This window comes from Leuciscus leuciscus, assembly GCF_965113295.1.
Source record: "Leuciscus leuciscus genome assembly, chromosome: 23".
In the NCBI taxonomy this organism is placed as follows: Eukaryota; Metazoa; Chordata; class Actinopteri; order Cypriniformes; family Leuciscidae; genus Leuciscus; species Leuciscus leuciscus.
In genome coordinates this window covers 30076234-30100441 of record NC_138747.1, presented here as the reverse complement: position 1 = coordinate 30100441, position 24208 = coordinate 30076234, and the positions used below count along the sequence as shown (strand labels likewise).

The window sequence follows — 24208 nt, the reverse complement described above, 5'->3', positions numbered from 1 at the left end:
TCATATAGGATGCGTTTCTTTTAGATAAATAATGTGCTAGCAAAGTGCTCCAGTTTAACGGTAGCAGATTCATTCAGCGCGTGCAGTTGTTCCAGGAAGAGCGCGTCCACAACAGTCACACATTCTAAGCGCATATGAGGCGGCGTTGGTGACACGTTGTATTAGTAGTTATATTTGATTATTAAATAATTAATTTAATTATCAATCACATCGAAACATTTTACAATCCTACTAGCCCTTTATTTATATTTAAAACCATTCTAATTGATTTGGTGAGGAACATAGCGTTTTGAGCAGCATTTGCAGACCCTGTCATGCTGTCATAGCCACTGCAGTAGACGCATATCGCAGTATTAAGGCTAACGATTAATCGATGAATTGATCGTTAATTTAAACGACGATCGATCATGGGAATTTGTGAAAATTGACATCCCTACTACACACACACACACACATATATACACATACACTCACCTAAAGGATTATTAGGAACACCTGTTCAATTTCTCATTAATGCAATTATCTAATCAACCAATCACATGGCAGTTGCTTCAATGCATTTAGGGGTGTGGTCCTGGTCAAGACAATCTCCTGAACTCCAAACTGAATGTCAGAATGGGAAAGAAAGGTGACTTAAGCAATTTTGAGCGTGGCATGGTTGTTGGTGCCAGACGAGCCGGTCTGAGAATTTCACAATCTGCTCAGTTACTGGGATTTTCACGCACAACCATTTTTAGGGTTTACAAAGAATGGTTTGAAAAGGGAAAAACATCCAGTATGCGGCAGTCCTGTTGGCGAAAATGCCTTGTTGATGCTAAAGGTCAGAGGAGAATGGGCCGACTGATTCAAGCTGATAGAAGAGCAACTTTGACTGAAATAACCACTCGTTACAACCGAGGTATGCAGCAAAGCATTTGTGAAGCCACAACACGCACAACCTTGAGGCGGATGGGCTACAACAGCAGAAATGCTTGTAAATTGAAAACAGCTTATTTGCACTTTTGCATCACGTTGGATTAATTCAATATTCTCTCTATTTGGAATTATTCAAAAAGAATAGCTAAATCCTAAACAACAAAACTTAGTAGATTTTATTACAGTGATTTTTAAATAAATTTAACGCAAAAAAAACTGTCGAAAAAACAAGAAATTAATTTTGTTAAATAAAGTTTACATATTCAATTTCATGAAATCTACAAACCCACAGAATTAACTTTTACAGTGCAAAGACGTTAAAAAAGAAGAAGATAAACTCACAAGGTTATCTGTGGCAGTTGTCCTTGGGGGAAAATGGGGCAAAGCAATTATATATATATATATATTTCTGCATGGGTTTATTGAGGGGTATCTGAGGATACATTTACACGACAACAGTGTACAAAAAACATAAATATTTTTCCTTTGCGTTGTTTAAAAGCTTCACATACAGACGACAACATTGTCACAATGATCCCAGTTCACACGGATTACCGAAAACAACATTACTTTTCCATTGTATAACGTGTTGTTTAAATGTATTTTGTAGATTATAATTTTTGGTTGTATTATTATTATTGTTGTTGTTGTAGTTTTCTTTTCTCTTTCTCTATTTTTCTTTTTATCTTTTTGGCCCAATAATATCTGGCAAAGGGAATGAAAACTAGCCTTCGGGCTAATTTGGGTACATTTACAATCATGGATGTTGATTAATGTACACTGTCCCTTTTTTTTATTCTTTTTTTAAAAAGTCTAATAATGCAGTATTCTGCAGACATGCCAGTAGTTGGCGATGCCACTTTGTAAAGAATCAACACGTAATGCGCATGACAACACCGTTTTCACAAATGGTATCAGGTTTTTTCAAGTTTGTGTCCTGTAGATGAACGGCCAAAACGCATAAAAAGTATTCAAGTATTGCATGCAATGTGCAATTGTTCAGGAATATATAAAATATGACAAATAGTCAAATTGATTAATTTGCAATGATAGTGAGGAACATGAAATTCATAACATTTTGTTCTGGTGACAAACCTATTTCAGGCAGATTCAGGCCTATTAGGTGATGATTATCACTGCCATTTCAATGATGCATATCAGGTTTTATGATATTGGTCATATTGCCCACTCCTAAGCAGTTTAATCGAGAAGGCACAGGCAACTGTGGCAAGGAAGGAAAAACTATATCTGATGATGGATTAAATTAAATATGACTCACCTTCTAACTGTGTTGGATGTGTAAGAACAGATGGGTCTGCAGTAGGAACTAAGAGAAATACAAGATAAACTAAAATAAATGACAAGCAGCAGGTAAAAGGGAAAGTATGAAAAGGAAAAGAACAAGGTCAGATACATAGGCAGGAAAATATGATCTTAGAACAAATGCAGCAAACAGATGGGTTTATAATTACAAATTATATCAATACTTTTGGTCCCCAGAGAAACATTTTTTGTTCTCTTGTAAAAGTTTTGCATAAAACTAGTGATGGAAATGTTATGATTCAAGTGAGTGGAAAATCCAAATTTCAGTGCTTTTGTGACCGAATGCAAAGTTTATTGGGCAAATGCAAACTTTTTGCTAGTAAACGCAAAAGTTTCAAAAAAAAAAAAAATTTCTCCCATCTCATGTTTCCTCTACCATGTCCCTTTAGGGGCTCCGTAATTTTGCATACCAATTATGTACTAAAGAAACATAGATGTATTAAAGATACATTTCAAAAGATGTCACAAAAACTGTCGCATTTGAATTCCCCCTAAATGACTAAGATTTCCATCACACATCTCCATAACCTTTACTTCACGAGTTCACACTTACACACAATTAAGGAGTAGTAAAGTTTAATGTGTATTTGGCTTGCTGTCCGGGGGGAGGGCTCCGAGCTTCGTAGGCTCGATGAGATTGATTGATTGTCCAGTTTCAGATAATAGTTTTTAGAAGAAAATCACTCTGAGACTTGAGAAGTTTTCGAATCACCACATTCAATGGTTTCGTTTTAATAACAAAGTAAATAATAAACATCAACATAAAAAAAATAGAAGTATACAAGCAGAATCTCTTAAGCAACATGGTATATGTAAAAATACATTGCCCTATACCTATTAAATACACATATGAGTTATACATCAACACTTACTTCATGACTTATCGGAAACATGCTCAACAGGTCTTGTCGAACTTCAACTGAAGTTTCACACCCTCTGCCAGTCTGTCCACTTTATATTTTTAACAACTTTCCTCAATGTTTTTCCCAATTGACTGTTTTATAAGTTTCATCAATCTTTTATTCAGTCGTGTTACTTCTTGTTTAATTATTCGCATCGACTCTCTTGCTTCGGAGATGGTTGGCTCCTGATGATGACCTTCCCATCTTCTGTCTCCTCCTTTTCTTGGTTTCTTCTCTTTTTTGTTTTGTTTCTTTTGAAGACTGGCTACAAGCAAATAATCCATGTTAATCTCAAGCTTGTTTGTTACAATTTGCTCTTCGCCCAGGGAATTTAAAACGGAACTACACATTAAAGTGTCACATGAAACGACAAAGCATAAATTATTGAAGCTGCAGTAAAATGTGAAAAATTTACGAAATGAAGTATTATTCTCACCCATGGCACACTGTGTGTCTGCGAACTGCATGCAGTTGGAAACAGTTATCTGTCCAATTTCTATAGGTTGAGAAAAAGGATTGTATTCTCAGAGCAGTACTGAAATGAACAGCCCAGTCTGGTCTGCAAAGGCATCTAGTCTATAAACTCTCAGTCATGTAAACAGCGATGAAACAGTTTTTACATACCTTCACATCTGCGGCATTTATTACAATCCACACCAATGTGGACTCCAGGTCCTTCGGAGCAGTTCTTGACAACATACCAACCTGTAGATTTGCATTGAATGATTATTTAGTGATTAACAGTGGTCACTGCAATATATTCAGATGTATTATAATTTAGTCAGTGGAGCTCACCTTCTGGGCAGTTAAGGCAGCACTGCAAATCTGGAAGTTGGAAATGGTTCTCTGGGCATGTTTCGACACATAGAGTACTGAGTGCACCCACAAATATTGCCTAGCGTTACGAGATATATAACTCTCAAATTACATATGTCTGAATCTGGGATTAGAAACAGTTCAAGACAAGAAAATGGAAACCAAAAACTATTTTTGCAGAAAGTAGAAAACATGAACAAAATCCCTTTCAGTCATTCTAGAGTGAAAATATTATCTTTACATGCTTGGTAATGTTTACTTTATCATATAGATTAAAACAACAACCACAACTTTTTCACAGTAGTTAAAATGTTTAGTTTGCTCATGAAACAGATCTCACACTTACCAAAACACGTTTGATGTCTGTTTGCTTCATTGTAGGTTGTAGACTGAAACAAGTGTTTCTTACCAGTGTCTTCTGTAAATCCTTTATACTCGACTCTATGATTTTAATCAGCCAGAAACAATGACGCACTGAAGGTGTGGCTTCTAGGAGATCCAGGCAAAGTATATTATATATGGTTTAGACTAGAGCGCATGGCATGAACACAATGGAAACTAGGGTATTACACGACATGACATCAAACAGCCCAACCAAAAACATTAACAAAGAGTGATGGAGGATGGTGGAGATGAGGCGGTCAAGGGGGAGGGATGGCGGGCCAGGACCATGTGGAATGAGGTCTGGGTCATGGTGGGTTTCAGGGCAAAGTTCATGGTATAGTTCATGACTATAGGGTATACTGTAGTGTAACGACGCCCAGTTCCAGGAATGCACTAATATTTTTTTGCAACCAGTTTTCAACAATTATTAGTTAACACTAAGTTTTCAACACTTTGGAAAAAATGTATAATTCGTCGTTACACTTCATCCTTATGCATCGCTTTCTGTCAGGACTTTAACGTGCTTTTCCCAAATCTCGGAAGTGACCTCGACGTCCGGGTTAGCGTTAGCATAAGCCATCAGGCAAGTATTATTTAAATAAACTCCTGATGTACTTACAAACTTTCCAATGCCTCGTTTTATGAGTAAAGAACCTATTTGTACCACTGTATAAGTTTGGCACCATTCTGGGCATTATTAGTGGGGTAATTTACGGGATACATCCTTGGATCCGTTAGCGCCTGCACTAAGCCATCCGGCTGATATCTCTAAATAAGCTCTAACTTTAATAATGTTTGACCAAGGGAAAAAAGGCTTCTGGGGGGGTGTTTGGCTGGAGGTCATGGTGCAAAAAATTAACATAACACGATTAATTTGGAAGCGAGGGTTTACAGATCACAATGCACACGGGAGAAGTCTAGTGTTAGTGCCTGTTAATGCCCATCCTCTCAGGATACCTGGAATCAGTGTAAAAGGTACCCCAGGCACATCGTTTCACCATTTTTGTAACATAAACATCATTAAACCGACGACAGATTTGGATCTCCCGAATGTTTCTCAATGGCGCTGAAACTTAAAAATGTCCAAGTTCTGGTCCCCATGCAACTGATACTCAACTGCCATTGGCTTATCTGCGTTCAAGGGGAAGGGCTTACTGATAGGTCAATTAAACAAACCAATCAGGACATGACACAAGTATGAAGGAGCACATGAGGGGCAAGGGAGTCACAAGACAAATCAGGAAACAAGACCAAGGCAAATTTCAAAATAAAAGACTTGAACAAATCCAACATTAGTCCAGGCCTGTCTTGGCACTATGGTCCATGTTCTACAGCAGGCGTTCTCCACCCTGGTCCTCGAGGGCCACTGTCCTGCAGAGTTTAGCGCCAACCCTAATCAAACACACCTTAACCAGCTAATTAAGCTCTTCAGGATTACTAGGGCTACGTTTACACGTGGCCGGCTATTTTCATTAACAGACATTTCACCCTCTCTGTTTTCAAAAATAACATTGTGTACACAAGTGTTAGTTTACACGAATCTGTGTATATATGCTGTCAAGAGCATGCCAAACCTGTAGGTGGCAGTGTAACGAGTAGCTCAAGCCCAAGTTAGCCAATCAGAATCCCGAAAATAGCAACAACAGCAACGAATCACTTCCTCTTTCTCTTTTGAACAGCTGTATTTGCAAATGCAAACAGACGAAAAGGGTTTGCACCAACATAAATGCGACTGCTACTCTGAATGCATCCATGATCACCATAGCCAAATGAAAATGTAAACATAGGTCGCACTTTTGACGTAGGTGCAAGTTCTGTCGCATACTGTGACGTCGGCTGCCTAAAACTCAGATTTTGTGTAACAGATGTTATAGCAATTTATTAATTTCACACAAAATCTCTCCCTTTATCAATTTACATAATTATTTTGTATTCTGGCAATTCTTTTAATATTAATTTCTGTTATTTGAGCTGTTTTCTATGTTTATATGTGCATTTCTACAGTGTTTGTAGTAATTGTTAAAGGAGCTGTATGTAAGAAATGTATTTCAATTAATCATAAAATGGCCCTGATATGTCACTAGACATTAAGAAATCAAGTTCATTTCAAATACTTATATCACTGACAACAGTAATCCGGCCAGGATATTGTCATTTAAAAAGTGAAGTTGCAGCCCTCAACTGATGTTGATGTTGTCATGTTGTGTTGAGGGTGGCCTGATGCTCCATGGGTGGAGGGTGGCCTGATGCTCCACCCTCCACCTATCTACCAATCACGAAGTCAGTAGTGTTTCAGCATCCGGGTTGCCAGCTCAGCTCTAGTTACCACAGCTGCAGCTACAAACGTTCGTGCTGGATCCTGCAGCCTATCTGGCAACCTTGAGTCAGGGAGGAGGGGGAGGGGATACACTACAGTAATTTGAACGTGATTGCAGTACCAGTTTGGGCCACAATCTTACATATGGCTCCTTTAAATATGGTACGTGTCCCCTTAAGAAATAAGTTCCGGTTGCTTTCCTTCAGTTCGCGGGAAGCGCGGCTGGGGAAAGGTGAGGTTTGCTCGAGCTTAAGATGAGTTAGTTTCTTGTCATTTACAGTTTTTTTCGATTGCTAAACGACAGTGGGCACATATATATATATATATATATATATATATATATATATATATATATATATATATATATATATATATATAGGTAGAGCTCAGAAAGACTAATTTTGGAAATGGAACAAGGAAGACGGGTTCGTGGAGGGAGAAGGGTGGCAGGGAGAGGGCGGATGCGTGCCAGATGTGAGGACACGAGTCCAGAGGACTGCCAGGGATGGATAAGGCACTCCAGAAGGTTCTTCCCCAGGTGCATGGCAAGAGAGAACATTAGATATGATGTTGATGAAAACCTGTGGCCTGATGCTAGAGAGAGGCAGGATTAGCCCCTCAATTATTTGTTTGAATTACAGTATGTACTTTTAGTTTCTACCTTTTTTTTCTCATTACTGTAATTCCGTAAATTACTACAGACTATTGAAGAAAACTGCTCATTTTCATTTACCTTAAAGAATTGTTATGTTCAAATTTTTTTTTTAAATCATGTGAAAGAATGTCACTCTTTTCTTTGAAGAAAATATTACTTTGTATGAAGTAACTGAAATTGTTCAAACTGTAAAGATGAAAAGTTTGTATTTTCTGTATTGGTGTTTGATGCTAGTGTTTTTCCTCTCAGTGTGTTCTGAGTGACAGTGTGTGTTATCTCAGTGAGGGTTGTGTGTAGTGTTTGGCTGCACTGAGCCTGTTTTGAGCCATGTGTTAAGAGTTGTGTTGCTTGGAGTGAGTTTTGCAGGTGATGTGAACTGTTTAGCTCAGGTGACTGTTGGTAGTGCAGACTGTAGTTAGAGTTCTGCACATGTAGCTCCAGTTGTGCTCACTGTCGTTTAGCAATCGAAAAAAACTGTAATATATATTTTTGTGTTAAAAATGAAGTTAATCTTATTGAAGGGTTATGGAACATGAAGTATGTATTCGTTTTGAGTGTTTAACCAAGATCTGTGGCTAAAATGATCTGTTTTGACTGACAGGCCAATGGCGAAACTGGGAAGAAAGGCCTCTTTTTCATAAATGTTCCTTTTTTTATTCACCCAGAATAAAAAGTGGTCTGCGGAATTTCTGTTGTCCGGTCTCCTTTAATTGTCAACACAACGCAGAGCGAAGACCCAGACCGGTCACACGTGCAAACAAAGTTTTCCAAAATCTCCACTCTGGCCTTTTTAGAAAGAGTTTTTAGAAAGAATTCTACGTTTGTGTGTAAACGAAGGGCACAAATGAAGGGAAATGTCTCCGTTTTTAAAAATAACCGTAAACTAGGAAGCTACAGGTAGGTGAGTTTGATCACGATTGGAGCTAAACTCTGCAGGACAGTGGTGCTCAAGGACCAGGGTTGAGACCCCTGTTTTACAGTCTAGTTCCACCTATGCTCCACTATCAAGGTATTCTTTTGTTCCAGGATTTAAGTCATTAACTATACCATGAACTTTGCCCTGAAACTCACCATGACCCAGACCTCATTCCACATGAGGCTCGCCATTCTCCTGGCTCACCATCCCTCCCCCTTGCCCGCCTCATCTCCTCCATCCTCCAGGACTTTTTGTTAATGTTTTTGTCGTGTTAGGGTTAGGCCTCCGGAGACACCCTTTAAAGAGAGGGATATTTAAGGCTGGTGGTTTGGTTGGGCTGTTTGTTGTCATGTTGTGTGTTTCCCTAGTTTCCATTGTGTTCATGCCATGTGCTTTTGTTTTCCTTTGTGTTACGTTCTCATTGGTTCAGTTGTTGCTCATCAGTAGTCTTCTGATGCTGTAGTCCACTGCTGTGAGTTTCATCTCCATGCCACGCCTTACCTAGTCAAGTTTATGTTAAGTTATTGCTTTGTTTACACACTATTATAGAATAAATTGCATTTGGGCTCAGAAAACTGACTCAACTTTAGTGGAAATGTTACACGTGTGTGTGTGTGTGTGTGTGTGTGTGTGTGTGTGTGTGTGTGTGTGTGTGTGTGTGTGTGTGTGTGTGTGTGTGTGTGTGTGTGTGTGTGTGAATAAAGTAGGAATCTGTTTTTCTCTCTATCAAGAGACTGAGGCTACATCTACATTAATCCAGATACATTTGAAAATGGCGTTTTTGTTTAAAACCGCTCTCAGTCCACACTAGTGATTTCAGCCATTTTCCAAAAGCTTCTCATCCACTCTAAAACGCCACGCTCATCATCAATCATCATATGTTGTTGGTTTATTTTGTAATGTTGGTTTATGTTGTAAGTGCGTGACACACCGGTTTCATACCTCTCACGGAGGAGCTTCGGGAGCATAAAAGGAGGAGCGACGACAGTGAAGGATGAGAGAGGACCAGGGGCGTCATTTATAACAGTTGCGTATGCACAAAACAGGCCCTGAAAGATGCGTACGCCATTTCCGACGCATAAGTTGTGATTTATAAAAACAAACTTGACTGGAAAATTTGCGCACCTGCACGCAAACATGCATACGAACATTTTGGAGACGGAGTAGTTTGGCGACACCGATGGTGACCTGGAGTTAATGGCTTTTTGGTCAATTTTAGACAGAAAATGTAAAGAAAATTATACATATACAGCAAGATAATACAAATATAATTTCACTCACCAAGCCTATCACATGCAGCAAACATCCATCCCTTCTTAAATGTCATGTTAACTACAGAGAGGATTGCTTATCATAATAATAGCAGATTGTCTGAGAAAATATTTTTGTTAAATTATTATACTACTAAATTATTTTTAGCAATGTAATGTGACAGCACATCTATATCTCATATTTTCCTAATGTCTTGTACCGTTAAACATGGTATCACGTGGATGAATATACGTGGCGTTGTAACCTCCATATATGGTTATTACTCCATATATGGTTATATGGCTCCATATATGGTATTTCATATATACATATATGCGTTCGGAGACACATGTGCGCACAATCTTCTGCTGACTGGGATTTATAAAGGAATTTAGCGCAGGCTCTGAAAGTACGCACGGTTTTATAAGTCTGAATATTTTTTTACTGTACGCCATTTTTGTCTTTCAGCGTATGTATGCTTTTAGTAGGGATCCTACGCACAGTTTTATAAATGATCCCCCAAGCCTCGATTTTACGTTGTGTTTTATATATGTTTTATTATGTGTGTGCGTGGCAGTCGGACGTGGGGGCTGCCGCTTTTACTTTCATTTTGTATTTGTTTAACGTTCGCCGGTTCCCGTCTCCTACTTTCCATAACAACAAACCTTGCTACATTGGTGCTGAAATACCTCCGTGAGAGATACAAGACAGGTGCGTCACGCAGGTGGCGCTCATCATTACATCACGCCACCGGCCTCGTGCCGTTCTCTCACGGCGCTCGGCCTCGTCCTGCTCGCCACAGTCACACTTCTCGCGTGATCTCCATCATGCTCTGGGACCCCTTGTAGCTTGAGATTCCATAGACACAAGTACTATCAAAGTTTTCTTTCAGACATGTTTTCAACCCGCAGTTCTTTAATCTCCTTTTCAAGTTGAACGATCTTGATAGCGCAACTTATTGTGCGTTTCATCCACTTTAGCAGTTAGCTTCAGGCTATGAGTAACCCACTTCTAGCCTAAATAACCTTGAATTTGGTTACATGTCATTTTTGCCAAAATAACTTGCGAGATGTATGATATTCCATCATGTAAGCAAAGTCAATAGTGATTACAAGGTGTTTAGTAACACTGTACAGTGGCTTATCCATTGAATTTCAGAACACCAGGTAATGGACCAGTAGCTAAGGCTCGCTACAGAGGGCAAGATTGGTATGGCATATATAAACGCAGACAATGACGAGAAATTTCAACGACAATGATTTTCAGCTCTGTTGTTATTTGATTTATCTATATCTATTTATATTCTAATTATATAGTTTATATTATTCTCCTGTTTGGAGTTCATATTTATTTAAATGTATTAACCTGTTGTTTAATAGTTTAAATTAGAGCTTTTGTTAATCCTTTGGATTTTGGTTTGTTCAGCACTATTATATTATTTAACTTAGACATGGAAATATTCACCCAAATTTCAACATCATAAAGAGAGAGAGGAAAAAAATACTAATCACAGTTACCTGGTTCAAATCAGTAAGAGAACAATTCAACTGCTCAGTCAATATAACAGCTAAATAACATCTCTTAACAAATCTTAGTCCATAGAACTTTGTATGTGTATGAATGAATGTTCTTTTATGTCATCCAAAGTGGGAAAAGTGCAGAATTCCTCCTTCTCTGCTCCACTAAATAAACAGTCGCTCAGTGGGAGGCTCGCCATCTCAGTTTTTGAAGGGATCAATCCAATCACACACAAAAAAAAACCTGACCTGTTCATACAAACAGTGTCTTAAGTATCAAAAGCAATTCACTTAACTTAGAGCAGGGGTGCCCAATCCTGCTCCTGCCGATCGACTGTCATGCACAGTTCATCTGCAACCCTAATCAAACACACCTGCCTTTAATTTTCAAGTGATCCTGAAGACCTTAATTGGTTGCTTCAGGTGTGTTTGATTAGGGTTGGAGATGAACTGTGCAGGACAGTCGATCAGCAGGAGCAGGATTGGGCACCCATGACTTAGGGCGTTTTTCCACTGGGTTCGTTTGCTGCGGTCCGAACCCGAGTGCGCTAGTTCCCGGCGCCCCCCGCAGCGTTGGTCTGGTTTCACACTCAATTAGTTGTATCGAACCCAGGTGCGTTTGCAGTGATTTTACGTCATCGCAAACGCACACGGAAAACGCATGAAGAATACAACTAGACTGAGCATAGCTGTAATTTGTCTGTTTTTTTGGTGCTATTATGCACAACATAGTGAGAGACAACTACGTTTATGTTCATTACATGGTGTAATTCAGCACATATCCAGGGGACGCCGTGTTTCTGCTGCTCGCAGAAGATTTTTCACTGATGCGACAGTGATATGCATGCGCGGGATAGTATACTTCCTGAACAAGCACGCACCCGAGTCCGTGTTGCTTGCACATTAACGCGAACCGCGCCACGGTTCGGGAGCAACCGAGCTCAGACCACCTCCTCCAGGTAGTCTCGGGTTCGGTACTCTAGTGTGCACCCGGGTCCGATGACAGCGTTCACATTAGCGATTTTTCATGCGAACCGTGCCCCGGTCCGCACTAAACTGCCAGTGTGAAAGCGCCCTTAGAGTTACATCAAGTTGCAGGCTTTTATGGAGCCTCTCTGTTATTGCTTGCTTGGAGCTTGGTCGATGCTCTGCTCGCTTGAGCTTGGGAGTACTCCCCTCACTTGAGAGGGTTGTTTTGTGGAGTACTCCGCTCCCGAAGTCTAGTCAGAAGGTTGAAGGATTCTCATGAGACCTCCCTGGTAGAAAATGTTATTAGGTTGTTAGGTACTCCCTATGGAGTACCCAGCCTCCACAGTGCTTTGAAAAAGATAGCACTCTGTAGGTCCTGGGTCGAGCAGAGTAACTCCCCTTGGTTGTAAGGTTTGGAAAGCGCTATGCTGAGTCCTGCTCCACAGGATACCCATCTCTTTATCCGGTGTGAGCTGGTTACTGCCTTTTTGCAGTCCCTTTCATCTGGCTACCTCTCATGAGGCAAGTAATGATAAGAGGCTCTGTTCAGGAAACAGACAGGTTGTTGGCTAGACTAGGTCAGCCTCCCTGGTGGCTATGGGGTTGACATGTTGTCCCCCTAAAAGTGACTGGCCAGGGTTCCTATTAGGCCCCTGGCCATATAACCTTAAAGGAATCCCTTCCCAGTGAAGACGTTGGTTCCAAGCCCTTCACGGGCCTTTGAAGCTTGAAAGGGCCTCCACTTATCTGAGCCAGATAGTGATATGTCATCAGTGTGTTGGGTGAGTTAGCTTCCTCTCTCTAGTCTAGAGAGTCTCTCTAAGCTGAAGCCACCGCTCTACTGAGCACATTGTGGCATGATATCTCGGGCAGTGGCCATAGGGAGTATTGTCACTGACAGTCTATGGGCCCTATTTTAACGGTCTGAAACGCAAGTATCAAGCGCGAAACGCAAGTAACTTTGTGGGCGGGTCTTGGGCGCTGTTGCTATTATACCGGCGGGATAAATGACTCTTGCGCCCGACGCAAATCTAAAATGGGTTGGTCTGAAGTAGCTTCATTATTCATAGGTGTGGTTTGGGCATAACGTGAAATAAACCAATCAGAGCGTCATCTCACATTCCCTTTAAGAGCAGGCACGCTTGTTCTATAGCGGATTCCTATTATAAAGGCGGATTTGCCAGGCGCACGCCAGGAGCGGTTCACAGCCGAGGAGACCGACGTTCTCGTCAGAGCCGTAAAAGATAGAGAAGTGACATTGAGGATGGAGAAACACACCCAAATTAACTTCGGTTAAACAGGCGTATGATATGATTTGAGTAAATGTGTAAGCTAGATGTATGCTTTTATAATAAACTGTCTATCTGTCTATCTATCTATCGTAATAATGTATGATTTGCAAAAATGAAAACTGCTGCTTCTGTGCAGATGAGAGAATCAAAGTGTATGCACGTTGTGCACACGCTACATTGATTATGGCCAAGCATGCGCCCTTAAAATAGCATATGAATAACATGCGCAACGCGCCACTGACTTTAAACAAGATTTTTTCGGTCAGTGGCGGAATTGTTTTCTAAACCTGCAAAATAGCATGAGGGAACGTTTGCGCCGGAACACGCCTCCTCTTTGCGCTGAACCGCCCCCGGGAGCGCAAGTGTATTTCTTAGTTAACCGACGTGCGTCTGTGGAGGGAAAAGTCCACTGTGCGTGGGTGCAAAATAGGAATGATACATGCGTCGCTGTACAAAGTCAATTGCGCCGGGTGCAAGATAGGGCCCTATGTGTGACCAGAAGGGGTGAGTGGTTTTGGCACTTCTGCTGGAAGCTGCCATTATTATGTTATAGTCTCCGTCATTGTTTTGGCATGCACTCACCTCAGAATTGCAGCGTGGGTATTTAATTCGCCATAAGCGTCTCAGGACGCAGTGCAAGTTCCCTTTCGAAAGGGAATGTCTCAGGTTACGACTGAGAACAGGGAACAAGACACTGCTTCTCTTTGCCATGCCTCTGTCAAGTGGCTGTCATGTTCCCTAGGTGCCCCTTATGTATATGTATATTGTATATTCCTAGTCGCACTAGTATGATGTCATAGGCTGTCACTGGCCAATACGATTGCCTTGATTTAAAGGAACACGCCAACTTTTTGGGACTTTAGCTTATTCACCATATCCCCCAGAGTTAGATAAGTCCATATATACCCTTTTCATGTAAAAAAAAAAGTTATTGTGATTGTCAAAACATTTGGTAACTAAACAGAAATGTATTGTCACATGCCTGTCCTGTCTTGTGCTGCACATGGGTGTTTTGTTGTTTTGGGCCATGTGCTCCTGTCTATTGTCTAGCCCCTCCCATCTTGTTATCTGATTATTGGTTTATTTGTCCCACCTGTCTGTCTCGTTACCCTCCTTGTTTGTTCCCCTATTTAGCCTCCCTGTGTTTGTAGTCCTGTGCTGGTTCGTTTGTCCGAGTTTCTTGTTCCTGGAGTCTCTGTGTTTTGAGTTTTTGTACCTTGTCTGAATGTTACTAATAAATTTCCTCTGCATCTGTATCCTCGTCTCACGTTAACTGTTCCGTGACAGAACGAACCAGCCAAAATGTGGATACAGCGGAGTGAGATTTTTCCTCAAGGAGAGGAGAAAGGATCCTCTATTTCTTTGCTGGAGTATTTCGCCAGGTGCGCTCAAAGGACTATGGAGGAGGAGAGGACCACGGCAGACGGCAGTCAGCGGAAAGGAAAGCCTTCACCGCTGGTTCCGAAACGGAGGAGAGGGAAGAACCCTGTTCCGGTGGTCCCGAGTCCGGTGGTCCCAGTTCCGGTGGTCCCAGTTCCAGTGGTCCCAGTTCCGGTGGTCCGGAGACGGAGGAGGAAGAGAAAGGCCCCCTCAATGACCTGTCCGGTGGCTCCTAACCCGGAGGCCATCCCGGAGGTGACTGCCATCCCTGACGCATCGCCCTGGTACCTTGCCCTGCCGGTCTCACCCGAGCTGCTCGCTCTGCCAGCCCCGCCCAAGCTGCTCGCCCTGCCGGCCCCGCCCGAGCTGCTCGCCCTGCCAGCCCCGCCCAAGCTGCTCGCCCTACCGGCCCCGCCCAAGCTGCTCGCCTTGCCGCCGCCACCCCAGCGACCCGTCACGTCTGCCGATCCAGAGACTGTTCACGTCACGTCTGCCGATCCAGAGACTGTTCACGTCACGTCTGCCGATCCAGAGACTGTTCATGTCACGTCTGCCGATCCAGAGACTGTTCACGTCACGTCTGCCGAGCCTGTGTCTTCGGACAGGATGGCCGCCGCCGAGCCTGTGTCTTCGGACAAGATGGCCGCCGCCGAGCCAGATCCAGTGTCTGCGGACAAGATGGTTGCCGCCGAGCCTGTTCACGTCACTCCTGCCGAGCCTGTGTCTACGGACAAGATGGCCGCCGCCGAGCCTGTGTCTTCGGACAAGATGGCCGCCACTGAGCCGTTGGTGCCAGTTCCAGTGCCTGAGCCGTTGGTGCCAGTTCCAGTGCCTGAGCCTGAGCCGTTGGTGCCAGTTCCAGTGCCTGAGCCGTTGGTGCCAGTTCCAGTGCCTGAGCCGGTGGTTCCAGTGCCTGAGCCGGTGGTGTCTGTTCCAGTGCCTGAGCGGGTGGTGCCAGTTCCAGTGCCTGAGCCTGGGCCGGTGGTGTCTGTTCCAGTTCCTGAGCCGGTGGTGTCTGTTCCAGTTCCTGAGCCGGTGGTGTCTGTTCCAGTTCCTGAGCCGGTGGTGTCTGTTCCTGTTCCTGAGCCGGTGGTTCCAGTTCCTGAGCCGGTGGTGTCTGTTCCAGTTCCTGAGCCGGTGGTGTCTGTTAATAAATAAATTTCCTCTGCATCTGTATCCTCGTCTCACGTTAACTGTTCCGTGACGTATTAAGTTTAGCGACAACATTACAATGTTTACATGGTACAATGACTGGTAGGCTACGGTTTATATTATTGCTTGACACAAATCTCACGATTTCAATTTAATTCTTGTGATTTGATTCCGATCTTGATTCAATATCGATTCATTTGGATAAATACTAGGTACAGTAGATACATGTACATTTTTCTGTAAAAAAATCTCACCTAATACTGTAAACATAAATACTGAGAGCCCTTCCAGCTGGTATTATAATTAAAGGTTTAAAATAACTCAAATTAAATGTGGTTTTTATTATAATAATGTTATAATATTTTAATAAGTAAAAATAAAATAAAAATGTAATATGGTGCACATATTTAGCAAAAATATAAATTTTCTAGCCAATTAACGTGCTATGGTCATTAAAAGGTAAATGTAATGTTATGTGACATTGTTCTCCAGCTGTTTTATTGACCTCTTTCCGCAGTTGAAAAATACTGATTGATCGATATTATGTGAGAGGCATATACATTTCGGTAAGTTGTACTGTATCTTTCAACATAACTATTGTTCATTCGTGTTTATTTTCTAAAACTAGTAGTAAAGAGTGAGAGATGATCGGTTCACGTGCCGCTTGAACTGAGGCGCTACAGTGATCTGTTGCATCACATTTACAAGCGCTAAAACAGTATTTATTGTTTGAATTTCGTAATAAAATTGACAGAATCTGAGAGCTGAGGATTTGTTTCATATCAAAAGTAACCTGCTCTGTCTTGTCTGTCGGTGTCAGTGTACTCTTTGCTTTGCGATTTTTCTCTGCGTGAAGGGTGGATGTGTGGCGTGAGCAGGGACGTCGTTAGGCCTATTTTAGGGGGGCTGAAGCTACCCCAAAATGTTCCTAAGCCCCCCTAAATGATAATAAGAACAACAATAACAATTCAATTTATCAATAACCGTATCCTCATTCATATTTAGACGCAACAAATTATATATATCCAGCTACAAAAAAAATGCCGAAAAATCGGCAGTTGGACAGAAGTACAAAGAGTCGTTGTGCTATCAAGATGATGCACCGCACCGTCTTGTTGCATTGGTGTGAACTGTGGCAGCTTTCAGAGCGTTGCAGACCGAAACGCTGCAAGTAACTGGAGGATTCATCTCGTCTCGTCGTTACTCTACTTTGGTCTGAAGTTGAACTCGCTATGCACCCTCCCGCCCACACACACCGATACACTTGTTTATACTTTCGCCTGGCTCCGCAGCGCGAGTCTCCGCAGACTGCGCGTGCACCTCCCCAAACGGACGAGGCGTTTATACTTGACACGCTCGCCGTTGTACTATTCTTTGAAACGATAGGGGGCGACTCGAGTAATTGTCCTCTAAACCATCAGGAATCAGCGGTGAGAAGAAGAAAGCTATACACACGTGACAATGTTTATTTTAGTACACCCAACGGCTCTGAGTACACCACCACCAATACCACACTACAAAAAGAATCGTGTAAAACCCAGTAAACCCTGAGATTATTACTTGTGACAGTAAAACAAAATATATGGATATGAGAATGTGTATACAATATAACTAAATTAACAATCTCTTACATATTTTCTAATTTCACTAAACATTTAATTACGTTTCGTGAATTTTTTTTTTAAACATGGACCTTAATGTTCATTAAAAATACGTGTTATGCTATTGTATGCTCATTTTTTAAATGTAAGCAACTAATTTAGACGTGCAAACTGGGTGCCGGTGTGGTGAGAAGTTCGAGCTCGGCCAGATTCGGCTCGAAGTCGTTCATCTTCGGATGCGGAGCCGCGCACACCGCCAAGCGAAATGGGGTCTTGCACACCCAACTCGCACGACCGCCCACACCGCAATGACGGAATTTTTGCGCACCTTCGCGCTCGTGCGGACTCGTCGAGTATAAACCTAGCTTAATGGTGAAAGGAAGATTGGTAAGTGTTGTGATACAGAGTGAAATTGTAAGTTGTTTTTAATTACCTGCTTACCTTTAGCTACGTTTTCTTGAGGTAAAGGAAAGGGGATATTTTGGTTTGCTATGGAAAACTGTAGTCTAGCTAGAGTGAACTAGCAAAATACAAGAAATGGTTAACTTAGCAAGCTAATCACAACTCTTTATTCTTTGCCAATAATATAACCTATCTCTATAATAGGCATATGTGTAGCTCTAGATGTGAGTGCAAAGATTTTGCAAACGCAAGTTACAAATACCCTGGAAGCTAAGCCCCCCCCTGTCTTCCAATCCTAGTGACGTCCCTGGGCGTGTGAGCGTGTGAAAAGAGTCAATTGCGTCAATCTCACGTCTCACACTAAATACGTCAGAGTTGGCAGCCCTGAATAAAACCCGCTCTAAACCATAAATGGTTCACCTTCATTTCCGGGCTGAGACATATAGCCTGGATCTCCTAGAGGCCACACCTTCAATGCGTCATTGTTTCAGGCTGGTTAAAAGCAGAGAGTTGTGTATAAGGGATTTACAGAAGACATTGGTAAGAAACACGTGTTTCAGTCTACAACCTACAATGAAGCAAACAGATATCAAATGTGTTTTGGAAAGTCTCGGAACCGTATCATGTGCAAACTAAAAAATGTAACTACAGTGAAAAAGTCTTTGGTTGTTGATTTAATCTATATGATAAAGTAAACATTACCAAGCATGTAAAGATAATATTTTCACACTAGAATGACTGAAAGGGATTTTGTTCATGTTTTACATTCTGCAAAAATTGTATTTGGTTTCCATTTTCTTGTCTTGAACTTGTCCAGATTTAGACATATGTAATTTGAGAGTTATATATTGAAGTACTCTAGTAACTCCAGGCAATATTTGTGGGGGCGCTCAGTACTCTATGTGTCGAAACATGCCCAGAGAACCATTTCCAACTTCCAGATTTGCAGTGCTGCCTTAACTGCCCAGAAGGTGAGCTCCACTAACTAAATAATAATACATCTGAATATATTGCAGTGACCACTGTTAATCACTAAATAATCATTCAATGCAAATCTACAGGTTGGTATGTTGTCAAAAACTGCTCCGAAGGACCCAGAGTCCACATTGGTGTGGATTGTAATAAATGCCGCAGCTGTGAAGGTATGTAAAAACTGTTTCACCGCCGTTTACATGACTGAGAGTTTATAGACTAGATGCCTTTGCAGATCAGACTGGGCTGTTCATTTCAGTACTGCTCCGAGAATACAATTATTTTTCTCGTATATAAAATATATTCACATAAGCTAATTGCTTTCACCCATTTCCCCCTAGGACAACTGCCACAGATAACCTTGTGAGTTTATCTTCTTTTTTTAAACCTCTTTGCTTTGTGAAAACTGAATTCATGGTAAACGTAATAAAATATTGAACCAATCCTCAGGTATGGTTGCTCATATGTGGTAGTTGCTGTCTTCATGCTGGCTGTGATCGTGGCAATCTGCTTTATCAGAATCAGTAAATCTGGTGAATCTGATGAAAGCTCTACAGGTAAACAACCAATCTGCTCGTCGTATTGTACTTCTGTGTACTGAAACAAACACTAATGAAATCTTGACCGGATGTGTGTTGATTGTGTTTTTCAGGAGAACCATTACATATAAAAGACACTGAGACAGTCTAAAGAAAATCTTAACTCAGGAAAGAGCAGGGCACTTCTCTCTAATCCTTTGCCATTCCATGATGAACTACATTTTCCATAAACCTTTGCCTGGACTCATTATGTTCTGACAATTTTGGATTACCCTAATAAAACAGCATTTGGATCTTCACCCAAGTCCCGGAGCAGTTTGTGACAGAAGACTTCACCGACATGGATGCAGCAGTACATCTTTTCCGCCTTCATCAAGGAACTCTCTCTCTCGTGGACCACATCCAGGACTTCCTAGACATTGCTAATTTCACTGACCTCCAAGACTTAACTCTTATTTACTTATTTTGCTGTGGGCTAAATAACCTGTTACAATCCATACTCATCCGTGATGGTCCTCGACGATCTCTGTGTGAGTTCCTAGACTATGCCCTTCGGATCAGTGGTTCCTCCTTCATTGGGGGAGGTAGAGGAGGATGCTTCCCCTAAACATTTTTGGTGGTGATGCAATAGGCACACGGATTCCAGCGCTTCCAAGTCTGGTGATTACAAGTACGTTGCTCAGCTCTTTCCAGTCCGGTGATCCCAAGACCTGAGCCTCTTCAGGACATGGCCGCCACACCACAGCCTCTTCACAACATGGCCACCACACCAGAATCCCCAGCCATCATGGCCACCACACTAGAGTCCCCAGCCATCATGGCCGCCACACCAGAGTCCCCAGCCATCATGGACGCCACACCAGAGTCCCCAGCCATCATGGACGTCACACCAGAGTCCCCAGCCATCATGGACGCCACACCAGAGTCCCCAGCCATCATGGACGTCACGCTTGAGTCTCCAGCCATCATGGCTACCATGCCAGAGTCCCCAGCTGTCATGGACGCCACGCCAGATTTATCATCCATCATGAACGTTGCATCTGAAGCTACCAAGGCAGTTCCTAGGTGTTAAAGGCTGGCTTCCAGTTTGGCTGACACTCTGTCAATATCGGTGCGAGCAGCTGGAATCTCTGTGTTCGTATCAAATCTGGGGGTCTCAGAGGTTCTCCCACTGTCCTCACTGTAAAGGTGAAGCGGTGCCTGCCCATGAGCTTTCTGTTTGCCCTGACACAACCATGGAGGTCTTCCCGTGGGGATCTTCAGACCACTACTTTGCTCTGGTGGTCCTATGCTCCACCGTGGCTCCTCATAGATGGTCTTCAGCCCGGCTGGCTCCACCCTGGCCACTTGCACTGCCTGCTGCACCCTGGCGTCCTGCACAACCTCCATCTCACGAGATGGTCTTAGCCCGGCCTGCTCCGCCCTGGCCACCTGCCACTTGCGACGATGCCTGTATAATGGAGGGATTCAGGTGCGGGCCCGAGATCTGCTTTGTTATGCCCTGCAGTGATCCCTGCTGGATCCCTGGAGGCCTATATTAACTTTGCACTGTGGGTGAATGGATCCGCATTCACAGTGGGTCGAAGCGGAGGATGAAATTAACCTTGTCCAGCCCCACCTTCCAAACATCCCGCAGCCAGACTCAGAGCTCAGCCCACCATCACCCTGCACAATGGTGACAACAACACCAGAGCTCCCCGCAGACTGAGAGCTTCTACCCGCCGCGAGGACAGAGCCACTGACTACAGCACCAATTATCGCCCTGGAGCCAAAGCCCCAACGTGAGTCTGACCAGGGGTGTGAGCCAGTAACTACCGTACCAGAGGGTATTTTGGTGGAGATTGAAATTGGGAACATCTGGCTGATCGATTGGGACTCTAAAGCATTGCTTCCCTCCCTACCCCGCCCTGACTTATCAGTGTCTACATCATTGCTGGTCCTGTCCAGCATAACATTTTTTACATCACCCTGTATTGAGACTGTGACTTTATCGTCGCTGGATCTATCCAGTATAGACAGTACTGTTTTAAAAAGTGCATTGTATCAAATGTTTTATTTGAGTGTTATTTAGCCATTGTTTTAGAATTACAAATTATATGCAGCTATTTTTAAATACAGTAAAAAAAAAAAAGTACAATATAAATACATGTAAACAATAAGTGCATTGTATCAAATGGTTTATTTTGGTGTTATTATATAATAGTTAAAGACAAACACCTATAAATATGTTGAAATCTGTTTGCAAATTCATAGTAAAGAAGTTTATCTCATGAAAATGAATTATTAATTAATAGTGATGTTACAATGCAAAAGGAACTGTAATTGTGGACATTTGTTTGTTATAAATTATGAAGTGTAGACTGCCAAGAAAAGTTTTTTTTACTAAGTCGGTCCTTGGGTGTTCATTTGTCTGTATTTGTGTTGTGGAGGGTAAAAGACAGTAGTTAAAGACTGTAGTAAACTGTGCTGTAGGGGTCCTTAAATGCACATGACAGTTTGACTGTAAATATCATTAAAAAACACCAGTAACCAGTAATGTACAGTATGTGTGTCTTGTAATATACTGGTAGGTTTATGCAAAACTCAGATGCGGGTGGTTTATTGCAGTAGTTTTTCCTTTTCCACAAAAAAGACTAAAAACACTGTATTCTGCAGCCAGGCCGTTAGATGACGATGAAACACAATAGATTGAACATATAATACCCATGTGCATGACGTCATAGTTTTCAGAGATTTGCATTTTTGTTTGCAAGACCATTTTCAAAAACTTGCACTTTGAAACCCATTTTCAAAAGTTTGCATTTTCATCCACCCAAAACGCCTTTTCGTGTAAACGAACGGCCAAAACGCATAAAAAGTTTTAGCCTACGTTATTTTGGAAAAGGTGTCGTGTAAACAGGCCCTAACACTACACATTTTCCAACTACTCCTAATCAAACACACATGATTAAACTCATCAGCCCATTAGTAGAGACTCCAAGACCAGAAATATATGGTTTTAGATAATGCCGAATTCACACTGCACGATTTTCAAAGTAGTCGGGTCACAGTTCTTTTCACACTGCACAACTATCTGGGGTAACATTCAGTTGCTGCTGTGTTCACACTGCATGATGGATCGGCGACGGGGTTTCACATATTGCATGACTTTACAAAAGAAAACAAAACGCTGAGAACTTCTGTCTGGTCCGCAAATTACGTTTCACAACCAAACACGCGAGAAGGAATTAACACAAGATCACGCGTGTACACGTGAGACCGGAATTCTCGTGCGAGACTTAAATTGTTATTAAAAACGATAGCCCGCAAGAAGCTTGCGATCCATATTGTCTGTGCACTGATTTGCAGCAAAAAGGAGAAGAAAAAAACTGATTATGCAGGAGGAAATGGTTGGGGAGACGCGGGGAGCAAGAATTGTGTGTTCTGCAAAGAGAGTTGGGGGTAAATAAACAATTTTGCAATGTGCTGCTGTTGGTCTAGCAAATGTTTGTTCTTGGTTTCTGTTTGAAATAATTGTAAATATAAATACTGATATTGTTACGTGATAACTAAAGAAAACTAGGTGAGGACTCAATTGCAAAGAATAGTGATTTATTTAATAAAAGAAACAAAGTAAAACAAAAACCCACAAGGGGGAGAAACATAATACAAAACAACAACTTCCAAAACAAACATACCGGAGGGTCACAGGAAAACAGGAGACGTATACAAGACAACGATCCGACACAGACTGCAAACACAAAGGAACTTATAAAAGGGACAAATCAGGCAGGTAATGAGGGAACAACAGGTGGGGCAAATGAAACCAATAATGAGATAACAAGGAGGGTGGGATCGAAACAGAGACAGGAACACAAACACCACATGTGCTACACGATACAGGACAGGCATGTGACATTACCCCCTCCTTAAGGAGCGGCTACCAGATTCGGCCGTGAACTTCCTCATATCAGCCCCTTGTTGGCGGAGGGAACTTAGCGACTGAAAACGAAGAATACGTTCGTAGTGGGGGCACGAGACACGCTGGTGGGTGACGTGAATTCCTTCGCTGAGTCCTCGACATGGTCGGATCGTTATGTTACGTGATAACTAAAGAAAACTAGGTGAGGACTCAATTGCAAAGAATAGTGATTTATTTAATAAAGGAAACATAAAGTAAAACAAAAACCCACAAGGGGGAAAAACATAATACAAAACAAAACAAAACAAAACAAAACAACAACTTCATAAACAAACATACCGGAGGGTCACAGGAAAACAGGAGATGTATACAAGACAACGATCCAACACAAACTGCAAACACAAAGGAACTTATAAAAGGGACAAATCAGGCAGGTAATGAGGGAACAAAAGGTGGGGCAAATGAAACCAATAATGAGATAACAATGAGGGTGGAATCGAAACAGAGACAGGAACACAAACACCACATGTGCTACACGAGACACGACAGGCATGTGACAGATATTGTGGTCTATAACTCTTTCCTGAACTTCCCGCTGTCCTGTTTCTTGCTCTCTCATTGGCTGTAGGTCATCGCCGATGTAGTTTTCAGTCAGAACACATTCACACAGCAGGATTTTGAATCGCCGACAGGTCCAGTTATTTAAGCATGTCAAATATCTCACGGGCATCGGCGACTCATTGGCGATCATTCTCTCAAGCCGGTTACACATTGTGCGATTTATAATAGTCCTTTACAATTGTTGCTTGTCAGACTGTATGAACATGATCATCGCTGTAAGCCATGTCACACTGTAAGATCTCAGTTGTCATTAAAGTCAGACTGTAGGGCAGTCAAGACGCGTTAAAAACAGACGCGCAAGAAAACTTGTCTGGAGTTTTACATCATCAATCAATGACGTGTTTGGTGATGTGATCTGCATTACACACGGGATTGAAACAGTG

General features: G+C 42.1%; 3 protein-coding genes across 8 annotated transcripts in view; 2 read left to right on the top strand and 1 right to left on the bottom strand.

Annotated features, from left to right (window-relative positions):
* Positions 1–4491, bottom strand: part of LOC309488345 (uncharacterized protein) — a 139713-nt gene extending 135222 nt beyond the window's left edge. For 2 of the 4 annotated variants that reach the window (XM_082156581.1, XM_082156584.1), the window contains exons 1-3: positions 4303–4491; positions 3936–4035; positions 3765–3845 (exon numbers count right to left, since the gene is read on the bottom strand). In XM_082156581.1, coding sequence (XP_082012707.1) covers positions 3765–3845; positions 3936–4035; positions 4303–4332 — 211 coding nt within the window. In that variant the 5' untranslated portion in view covers positions 4333–4491. Of the gene's footprint in view, positions 1–1257; positions 1280–2194; positions 2243–2934; positions 3406–3576; positions 3637–3764; positions 3846–3935; positions 4036–4302 lie in introns of those variants that run through there. The other 2 variants (XM_082156580.1, XM_082156583.1) reach the window with 2 other exon arrangements.
* LOC309488344 (uncharacterized protein) overlaps positions 1–21689 on the top strand; it is a 64540-nt gene extending 42851 nt beyond the window's left edge. The window contains exons 1-6 of one of the 2 annotated variants that reach the window (XM_082156579.1): positions 18173–18332; positions 18664–18763; positions 18854–18934; positions 19106–19127; positions 19215–19321; positions 19417–21689. In XM_082156579.1, coding sequence (XP_082012705.1) covers positions 18204–18332; positions 18664–18763; positions 18854–18934; positions 19106–19127; positions 19215–19321; positions 19417–19454 — 477 coding nt within the window. In that variant the 5' untranslated portion in view covers positions 18173–18203 and the 3' untranslated portion in view covers positions 19455–21689. Of the gene's footprint in view, positions 1–18172; positions 18333–18663; positions 18764–18853; positions 18935–19105; positions 19128–19214; positions 19322–19416 lie in introns of those variants that run through there. The other variant, XM_082156577.1, reaches the window with a different exon arrangement.
* On the top strand, positions 12078–17635 carry LOC309488454 (uncharacterized protein). Of its 2 annotated transcripts, XM_082156690.1 has the most exons (4): positions 12078–13101; positions 13137–13999; positions 14036–14422; positions 14555–17635. In XM_082156690.1, exon 4 carries the CDS (start codon positions 14560–14562, stop codon positions 15793–15795), a length of 1236 nt encoding a protein of 411 aa, XP_082012816.1. In that variant the 5' UTR covers positions 12078–13101; positions 13137–13999; positions 14036–14422; positions 14555–14559; the 3' UTR covers positions 15796–17635. The 2 variants fall into 2 exon arrangements, with proteins under 2 accessions (XP_082012816.1, XP_082012815.1); XM_082156689.1 differs by having other exon boundaries at positions 12078–13999.
* Positions 21690–24208: the final 2519 nt, after the last annotated feature.

What these genes read in the sequence shown, in the direction of transcription:
- LOC309488454 (XM_082156690.1), top strand. Translation starts at nt 14,560, where the DNA reads ATGTGGATACAGCGGAGTGAGATTTTTCCTCAAGGAGAGGAGAAAGGA.